The 10,555-nt window shown below is 33.9% G+C and overlaps 1 protein-coding gene across 1 annotated transcript; it reads left to right on the plus strand.

Annotated features, from left to right (window-relative positions):
- The first annotated feature begins 3,678 nt into the window (after positions 1-3,678).
- Positions 3,679-5,515, plus strand: LOC127447397 (motor neuron and pancreas homeobox protein 1-like). The gene is made up of 3 exons (XM_051709264.1): positions 3,679-4,096; positions 4,817-4,977; positions 5,180-5,515. The coding sequence occupies exons 1-3, from the start codon at positions 3,679-3,681 to the stop codon at positions 5,513-5,515; spliced, it is 915 nt and encodes a 304-aa protein (XP_051565224.1).
- The last annotated feature ends 5,040 nt before the right edge of the window (positions 5,516-10,555 follow it).

Here is a 10,555-nt window from a genome sequence, read left to right on the forward strand (position 1 = left end):
AGGTCAGACAGTTACGAAAGGGGCAGCCCGTGTCACCGTGTTGCATTTGTGTATGAATAGCTGTCCATTCAATGGCTCTTTTACAGTCTCTTGAATACAAGTGCTGGCTCCCTTCTGGACAGTCAGAATGCAGAGTGCATGCACTTTTGGCAGGCTTGTTAGGCATCTGTGGTCTCCTGTTTTTTTTTTTTTTTTTTTATTGTGGTAATTTCTGCAACACAGGATCTGAGTACATACATATCATATTATTGTTTAGAGTATTTTAAAATTCTTTGCATTAAAATAATGGTAACACTTTACAATAAGGTTCCATTTGTTAACATTAGTTAACAACATTAGTTAACATGAATAACAATGAACAGCTATTATTAATTTTAGTTAATGTTAGTTACAACATATACTTTTACATTTTTTAAATCAAAAGTTTTATTAGTTAACAATAGTTAATGCACTATGAACTAACATGAACTAACAATGAACAATTGTATTTTTATTAACTAACATTAACAAAAATTAATAAATGCTGTAATAAAATATATTGTTCATTATTTGTTCATGACACATAATGCATCAACTAATGTTAATGAATGGAACCTTATTGTAAAGTGTTAGCAAAAAATCTTATTAATTATAACAGATTATATTCATATTTATAATTATATCACTAATTTTATAATTAATATAGTGCTTTAAAAAAAACATATGTTTTTTATTTGTTTTGTTTTTATTTTGGGCTTTCAGTTTATATGTTTTATGGCGAGTGTACAGGTGACATAAATTGTAAACCAGATTTGCATTATCCATATGAGTACCACAGCTCAATCTCCTGGAGCATATGTGCCAACTGCTATGCCATGTCTCCAACAAGGTGACAAAATTTCAGTGTAGGATTTTGTATCAGTCTGAAAGAATTGGTTAAGAGCAGTACTTCTAGAGGTTCCAACATGCCATCTTCCTTAATTCCCCCATTAATGTAAATTATTTTATTACAGTCATTGGAATTGGTTTATGGTTTATGTTTATCAATGGAGTTTGCATAAAGTATGCAGCATATGCAATATATTAGTCTAAAATGTGTCTCTACAACACCTAAATTGTATTTCTAGTTCCAATAAGATGGGAAAATAATTAAAATAATTATGTCACTAAAATTAAACATTTATTGAAACTGTTAACTGTGGACATTCACACAGTTGCACCTTTTTTCCCAGTGTAAGTGAATTGTTAGCTGTAAGTGATCATACATTTGCAGATCAGATTTGATTTTTTTTTTTTTTTTTTTTTTTTTTTTTTTTTATGCTAACATACAAGTTCATATTGCTTGTGGAAAAAGCCTGCAGGCAATAAGTGAAATTCCCTTAACTACAGATTTTTTTTTACTTTATTATTTTAATTTTATTTATTTATTTTATTTTAATTTGTTTACCACAAACCCACACCAACCATCTGATTAATCAATATCAAAATCAAAATCTCTGGTACATGTGTTTATGTTTATGAATATTTTTATATATATATATATATATAGATGTAATCAAAAATAGCAGTTAATATTGCCCTTTTGTGTTTCAATAATTTTGAGTCTTCCATTCAAATTTTGATGTTTCATTTTGATTAATCATCACTTCAAGGTCTGGTCTGTGAACACACTGACACACAAATATCTTGCATTATAGTCTTGCATTAACATGAGACTTCCCATGAGAAAAAATATTGTATTTCATACACAAAAAAAAATTGCTTTAAATAACTGAACAAATGGTTTAGATGATCGTTTGACATGTCTTGAAGCAATTGAAAAACAGTGGCATGGTTCTCACTTTTGAATCATGACTCAAGTATGAAACAGAAATTATTTTTAATTAAAAGTCGATTTTACATTATCGTCAATGTTTGCACGTTACCCCCGGACAGTGCCAGAGTGTTTGTCCCCTGCCAAACTTCACACTAGCCCGTGTAAACGGTCGCTTCAGTGGCAGCCAGCGGTCATTGGAAAACAAGTACAAACAAACAGAAAATAATGGAATATTAGTCCTGCAGCATGTTTACAACGCACAGAAAAGCACAAGTTCTTTCATGATTGCTGATTTATTTGTGCATTAATGTGATCATGTATATAATCCGTACTGAATGTGTGAGAAAAGCAAGGCGTCATCGCACCTGCAAACGCGCAGAGTGAAAAAGGTCAATCAGTCAGTCAACTTTGTCAAGGTGAGGGTGTCGACAGTGTATATGAACCTTAGAAACTATATTCCGCTAATTTTGAGAAGAGAGGAATACGTTTAATAGTACCTCCTCCCCTCTGCCATTAATAGGCAGGCATTTGGCTCAGGCTCTTCGCTCATTTGAACTAAGGCTCAGGCATTTGGTTCTTTAGTCAAAAGGCGTGACATTTGTATTGCAATCTGAATAGCCTATTACAAGGACTTGGGTTTTTTGGAATCTGGACAACTAAAAAGCATCCCAGGGTGATACCTCAAGAAGTTGGTTGAGAAAATGTCAAGAGTACATGTCTGCAAATTCTAGGCAAAGGGTGACTACTTTGAAGATGCTAAAATATAACACAGTTTTGATTTATTTTGGATTTTGTTTAGTCACAACATAATTCCCATAGTTCCATTGATGTTATTCCATAGTTTTGATGACTTTACTATTATTTTAACATGTGAAGAAAAAAAAATATATAATAAAGAATGTGTAAGTGTTTCAAAACTTTTGACCTGTAGTATATATATATATATATATATATATATATATATATATATATATATATATATATATATATATATATATTATTTATTTTTATTTTTTTGTCATTCATCATAATATCCTTGCACCAAACATGAAACCCTTTTTGTCCAATGAAATAATACATTTTAAATATAAAAAAGAAACGATAAATGTAATAGCACATATAATATTTTACTTACAGTTATAATTTATCTATGAATTTGTGAACTTAGCTACTTTAAAAGACGTCGATTGCATACAATTAGATTTTATTCTACATAATGTAGACTTTTATTAAAAGTATAACCATACTTTTATTCGTACATTCATCTATAATTATGATGCTATAACATTAGCCTAACAGTTCTGTATTGTTGATGTTGTTTCAAACGTTTTAAAACACCAAAATAAAATTTCGGAAGATTTATAGGCTACATTGTATTTTTGTATTTTGACCTATAATATAAATGCCAGTTACTCGTAAGAGGTTAAGAGAGTGTGGAAATAAATGCGTTTAATTTATAATGAATAAATGAAAATGCATCGAAAGTTTCTCAAATCTAAAGGCGTCCAAATGAACCAATCAGATTGTGTTTAGGAGGAGCGTGCTGGAGCGCGAGACGGACAAAAACTGATGTCTGCAAGTGCACTTGGCATAGCGTTGCGTAACGGGCGCAGAGAGTCATAATGAAAACACAGATACATTGACCGCAGTTATTGAGCAACGGAATATACTTAATAACCTATCTTAAAGTATGGTCAGACAATAGGCTATTACAGACGGTCAGGTCAGTGGCATTATTGTTAAATTGTTAAGTGTGAAGAACAGCCTAAGAGAAAAGAAAGTAAAAAAATAAATAAATAAATAAATAAAAAAAATCTAAATTTGATAATTTTTAATAACTTATTTTAGCAAAGAGAATACTTTCAGGCTGAAAGTTTGGGTCCATGGATAAGTCGAAGAACTTTCGAATTGATGCTCTGTTGTCAGAGAGCTCTCAGCGGATACGGGAGGATTCACCGGGACTGTGTAAGGACGGCACTGACATTGAGTCCATGACATGCAGACGGACAGTAAACTCTCCTCCTCGAGCTTTTCAGCTACAGACAGGGGTCATACCCAATAACATGCTAAATATTTCTCACCCAGGATTAACGTCTCTTTCTCAAGGGTCTATGCCACGAATGTATCCCTCACCTATGTACTCCATCACTTCACTTGGTGCGCAGCACCACACCTTCGCGTATTCTGGTTTCGCGCAACCGTACCCGGAGCACCTGAAAGCCGCAGCCGTGGCCGGCTCATTCCCGTTAGAACACTGGCTCCGGGCAGGGCTCATAATGCCACGCCTCGCAGACTACAGCGGTAGGATATTCTGACCCTTATGTGTGTGTGTGTGTGTGTGTGTGTGTGTGTGTGTATATATATATATATATATATATATATATATATATATATATATATATATATATATATATATATTACAATTTTATAGTAACTAACTTTACAACTATAAAGATTTATATAGCCTACACATTGAGGATCCAAATATTTTTTCTTCTTCAAAAATGCAGGGCCAAATTAGAATAAAAAATAATAATGCATAAATAATACTTAAGTTGCCTAGCAATATTTGTTTGTTAATTAATTTGATTTGATTCATGCACACTATTGTATCTCTCAGCAAAAACACAATAAAGTCAGTTCATGGGCTATAAATATTATCTAGCACAACTGAATCATTGTTTACTGCTAACGGAACTATAATGTTAGCTTTTTTATTTTCAGTCTTTTCATTGCATCATAAATGACAACGCCATTAAAACCGCCTTCATCTTAAGGAAAACTATAAAGAAACACTTAGACCGTTCTGAGCTTCATCAATAAAGTTTTCTGGTAGCATTTATTGAATTTTCATTAAGTTAATGGTGCTCTCTGGTGTTTTATTGTCCTGCTATACAATATCTCCTGTCATCAACAATAAACTGAAGTAAAGCTGTTATCATTATCTGTCTTGTGTTGTTTGCATTATTTTGTATCTGGCACAAGTCTCACACTTCCTTTCTCAACAAACTTTCTTCTCAGGGGCTCCTCAGTCAGGTCTGATTGGTAAGTGCCGGAGACCACGCACAGCTTTCACCAGTCAGCAACTACTAGAGCTGGAAAATCAGTTCAAACTCAACAAGTACCTATCACGACCCAAACGCTTTGAAGTGGCCACATCTCTTATGCTGACTGAGACACAGGTGAGGAGAAGAGGAGAAAGGAGAAACAAAACATATCGTGAATGTTGAAAGTTGGTCACAAGATCTGATCAGCTCACAAACAAGCCAGTCTATCATAAACACAATATAATTTTCTTCATTAATTTATATTGAAAACTCTTGATGCTGATCCAATGGAACAACCGTCATGTTGAATGATTGAGATGTTTTATGCATTTTCCAGGTGAAGATCTGGTTCCAGAACCGACGCATGAAGTGGAAACGCAGCCGCAAAGCTAAAGAGCAAGCTGCACAGATGGAGACAGGCAAGAGAGGAAACAAGCCAAAAGTCCTCAGTCACTGCAGTGCACAAGATGAGGATGAGGATCTGGATGCAGAGGATGAAGATGATGAAGAAGAGGAAGAATTCAGAAAATCTATTAACGTAGGTGTGAGTCTACCTCACCCCTCAGACTTTCTGCAGCACAGCACAGAGTTGAGTTACAGCTCTCATGGCTCTTACTCTGATGATGACCTCGAAGAGATTGGAGGAGACAGAAAGATCAGACTGGGGTTATGAGGAACTGATGGCTTCTATATCAATTCATTAATTGGACAGCTAACTACATCTAGGTTTTACAACCTTGTTGATGTCAAAACTATCCCTTAGACCCATGAGTTTATTGTCCATGACACATTCTATAATGAATATTGACAGGACATTTACAGTCATAAAACCAGATATGGCATTCTGAAATGATTATTAAAAATGGTCTTCCAGTTTATTTGCACTTAATATATATATATGTATATATATTGTTTTTTTTTTTTTTTTTGTTGTTTTTTTTGAAGGCAGCTTGTAAACAGCTAACTGTTCCAACCTAAATTGTTTTATGTGATCAAAATCTTCCCTCTATGTTAAAGCTGAAGAATTTAACTTTTTCAGTGATAAAATACTTTCTTCTATCCCAGCTTAATATGCAGAGACAGCTATAAGTAAGCCATTCATAGATACATTTTGTCGAAAACTGTGAACACTGTGTCTCTGTGGCGCTATACAAAATTTGGTGTTAATTTTGAGTGACCAGTTTAGACCCACCCAAACAATGTTACTCGACCAATGGTGTGAGTTGGGGGCAGGACTATCTGACTGTTTGAACAACAGCAGACAAGAGGTGTATTCAGAAAACTGTTTTGAAAACATTTTTTATTTTTGCAAATCCGTTCGGTTGTGCAAGTGTCACAGAAATTACATACCTCAGCTTTAACATTTTGGTTGACAGTGGTGTTAAACCAAATGAGGAAGCCTTTGCACTGAAAGTCACAGGCTGACACTTGTGCTGTACAGCTGTTCATAGAAGAATCTCTGTGATTTCTTGAGCATGTTTTGTTCAATAGTATGTACTGGCAGGCGTCACTGCTTTCTTCCAGTAACCATTGACTGAGGAACACAGAGGAACTGTTAAATCCTCAGCAAATATTGGACAAGGGCAAACTGTGCATTACTTAGTCCATTAGTTTATGTCATGTTGTTGCTGTTGGTGTCTTTAATGTTATTTAACTCTTATAGATTATATCTAATTTATTCAGCTGAAAGAGATCAGCACTGTGTTTGAAGGATTGTGTGACCTTCAAACATTGCTTTTAAAATATGTACTTGGAGAAAAAGGGAAATAAACACAACATTGAAGATTTGTATGGACAGAAATCAGTCTGTTGGCAGTCTCTCACCTGAAGTCATTGAACCCTCATATTCTTCAAGATAGACATCGTGTATTGAAATCAATGTATTTGTGTATGAGGCACAGACAAATCTAGCACATGAGCGAAAGATTTAAAGCTAAATTAATATCCCTTCTCTCAGGCACCCCTACCCTACATATTCATTGTACCACTCTCCTCTCCTTTTTAACCTCTAGCTGACATAGATGGTGATTACAGCACAGATGAATCTACAGTGCATTATAAACAACGTAGGCCGCCCTGATATTTATGACCACAGCCTCTCAAATATGAATTACTCAGGGGGGTTTACTGATGGGCAAATAATTAAGTTAATGAAGGAGAAGCAAAATAATCTACTCCTTATGCTGATGTCACTGGGCCATTTCATTTGCGAAAAGATGAATTACCTCTGTGACCAAAAGAGCATTTTAACGGGGGCGTGGTGTAAGGCCAACAATTAAATATGCAATCTCAGCCAAGCTAGAATAGGATATATATGTTGATTAAATGCACTGCAGTGAATGGAATAAATACCTTGCCAAACCAAAGGGAAATAGGGTACTCAAGGAGGAAAACTGTAAACATTTATCATGCATTTGGAAAATTACACTTGTGCCTCGCAGACAAATGTATCACTGTGTCTAAATGTCCCTCGGCCGCTTCCATGGAGGTCGAATACACAGCTGAATTGCCAGTAAATCTTTAAACATAAGGAAACAATACTAATATAATTCGCCACGTTTTCTATTCAGTTTTCTTTTTATACATATATATCTACATGACGTGCAGTAAAATACTGTGGTATGCTATTATTTTAAAATAAAATAAAAGGAATTCAAGCGCATAGCTTTATCAAATTTAAATAGTTTTAATGCTTAGAAAAATGATGTATGATTAATTTTTAACAGATGCGGTAGTTATCAACTTCTGCTTTTACTGAAATAAATTGATTATTATTTCCATATTAAACAAAACTGCAGCATCCTCAAATGCCACTGATAGTAGAGAACTAAAACCGAAAATGCCTTTGCATATAGTGTAAATCAGAGCAACCACTGCGTCACTTTATCAATAACATTTAGTTGTTGTTTTTTTTTTTAATCCTCTAAAGCAATCACCTTTGCTGTCGGTGATTTCCTTTAGGCAAATCACTTAAGTTAATAGAAAGGTAAATAAATGAGTGGCAGGGTCATAAATTTACACCTGTTTCAGTTAACCTCAGACATCACATAACAGACCCTGCTTTTCGATAAATGGAGAGGAGGACTGTTGAGAGTAGACTAATTGGCAATATCACTTTAGTATGCAGCAGTTTAAAGAATTACATGCAGATATAAGGCAACATGTAGACTACTTTATATGTTAAAATTATTGGTCAGATGGAATTTAGGTTAACCTACTTTTCATTGAAAAAATGATTTTGTGGTGAATTAAATATAGCAGAAAAGATGAACTACTTTCCACATTGAATAAGTATGTTAAAGCATGAACTTGAGTAAATTCTACATTTGTACTTAAATTCAATCAAGAAAAAAGTATGCTCTAGTTTATGAGTAAATATTATTCATTATTGTCTGTTATCTTTACAATGTGTCATCATGTGTCAATCTCAAAATAGAAAATACTTTATATTTATTTGCTAATTTGAGTAAATTTCAAAGGTTAACAAAATAAGTACATTTTATTTAACTTTTCGAAGCTGGTGTTCCCAGCATGCACCGAGCTTGAAAAATGACTGAGCTTGCATGTTTTCACTGTTTGCAAGTTTATTTACAATGTTTTTATTCTTGATTTTACTGTTACGTTTGGCAGCTTCTTGTTTTGTGAAGTCTGAAGTTCATTTTTTACTTAAAATTACCTGTTCATGATCAAAAAATTACCTTTTGAGTATTACCATCTTTGTGTTTTCAACCAAGTGTTGAGTTCTGGGCAGCTCTGTATCATGATTTGGATGCCTATAATGTAAGGTGATGTTATCCAGTAGACTACACAGCATGTATTAAAGCTGATGTAATTTCTGCGACACTAGCACCACCGAACGGAATAGAGCTCAACAGTTTCACTTTTTCTGCCATCTGGATTCCGGAAGTATTTTCCCCATTAATTTCTTCCATTGACTTTTTATAAAATCCTTTATAAAAGAGTTGTAAGCCATGAACCAAACCAACCAGCTCCAAGGTGAATCACAACATCACAAACTTTTCTTTTTGTGGCAAAAAAAAAGTATTTGAAAATCGGACAAAAAGGCAAAAGTACAAGACTTACCGTCTTTCATGAGGGCAAGGACTACAATCCCATGAAGCATTGCGAATGATGTCATTGAATTAAAAATGATAGGAATATATAAAACTATTGATTTCAGTTTGTTCTAAATGTACCTCATTCACAATGCATCATGTGAGAGTGCGATCGCTCTTAGGCATGTTTTGTGGGTTTCATTGGCCACGGTTCTCTGATTGGTGGATCTTTCTCTGCTGGTACATGGGTAATGTAGTTGGTTACCAAGAATGTCATCAAACACGATTTTTAAACAATTAAGTTGAAATAATGCAGACGGATGGCTTCAGCGGAAGCATATACCATCAATGAACAATCTTGTAGCTTACGGTAGGTCTGTCTTTAAAGGTTTATAAGTTATCATTGAAAATCAATTCGGCTATGGGATAAATGAATGGGATTTTTACTTCCGGAACCAGACAGTTGCGCTCTATTGCAAAAATTAACAATGTTTTCAAAACAGTTTTCTGAATACGCCCTTTGTCTGCAGTTGTTCAAACAGTCAGATAGTCTTGCCCCCAACTCACGCCATTGGTTGAGTAACCTTGTTGGGGCAGTCTAAGTGTGTCGCTCAAAACAAACACAGAAATTTGTATAGTGGCACGAGACACAGTGTTTACAGTTTTTAAGAAAATTAACCTATGGCTTACTGTATAATTGTCTCTGCATATTAAGTGTGGATTGAAGAAAATATTTTAACACTGAAAAAGTTACATACTTCAGCTTTAAGCTTCCCTGTGTAAGGCTTCCATATGTTATGTTGAATAGGAGTAAACATGTGTTTATAAGGAATGTGAAATGTTCCAATAAAATGTTTATTTAAATTTTACTAAATGTGGATCAGATCTGTAAGTAAAAGACCCTGTATTAAGTCTTTGTTACAAAAAGCTATTACACATCTCCACTGGTATTGCCCAGGAAAAGGATACTGTTCATTGTGCACATGTGCACACTTGTTTATGTAACAGCTATTGCAAAAGTATGATGATACTGGAATTTTAGTTTAGAGGATAACATTCACAAAATACATGTTCTAAATCATTTTGAAGAATGTGTTTGAAACTGACATACAAAACCACTGACTGAGAAAATTGTTTTCATTTGTTTCTTTGAAATGTTGACTCAAAACCTTATAGCTACTGAAATAGCCCATGTGATAATAGACCCTGTCTCCATTTATTTATTGTTCTTTGTTATTCTGACTACTTAATCATGTTTAATGTCTTCTGTTATGATTTGTAGAATGGTTTATTATTATTATTATTATTATTATTATTATTATTATTATTATTATTATTATTATTTTTAAAGTTGACTGATGTGCCCTGGCTTTATGTAATCAGCCTGCTAAAATGCTTCACTAATGTATACTGCCCTCTGGTGGTGTAAAAACCCAATACACAGCTGTAATTTTCGTTATACAGTATATACAGTAGTTGTCAGTACATTGATTTTCACATGATACAATTCAAAGGGACAGTCCATGCAACATTAAGTTAACCAAAATAATGATAAAATTGTTTGAGAGAAAAAAAAAAAAAAAAAAGAAACTTTTGTTATATTATTGATTCTGACTTGCTTTTGTTTTTAGCAGGTCTCAAGCCTCTGGTCAGGTGGC

This window comes from Myxocyprinus asiaticus, chromosome 10 (genome assembly GCF_019703515.2).
Source record: "Myxocyprinus asiaticus isolate MX2 ecotype Aquarium Trade chromosome 10, UBuf_Myxa_2, whole genome shotgun sequence".
Classification (NCBI taxonomy): Eukaryota; Metazoa; Chordata; class Actinopteri; order Cypriniformes; family Catostomidae; genus Myxocyprinus; species Myxocyprinus asiaticus.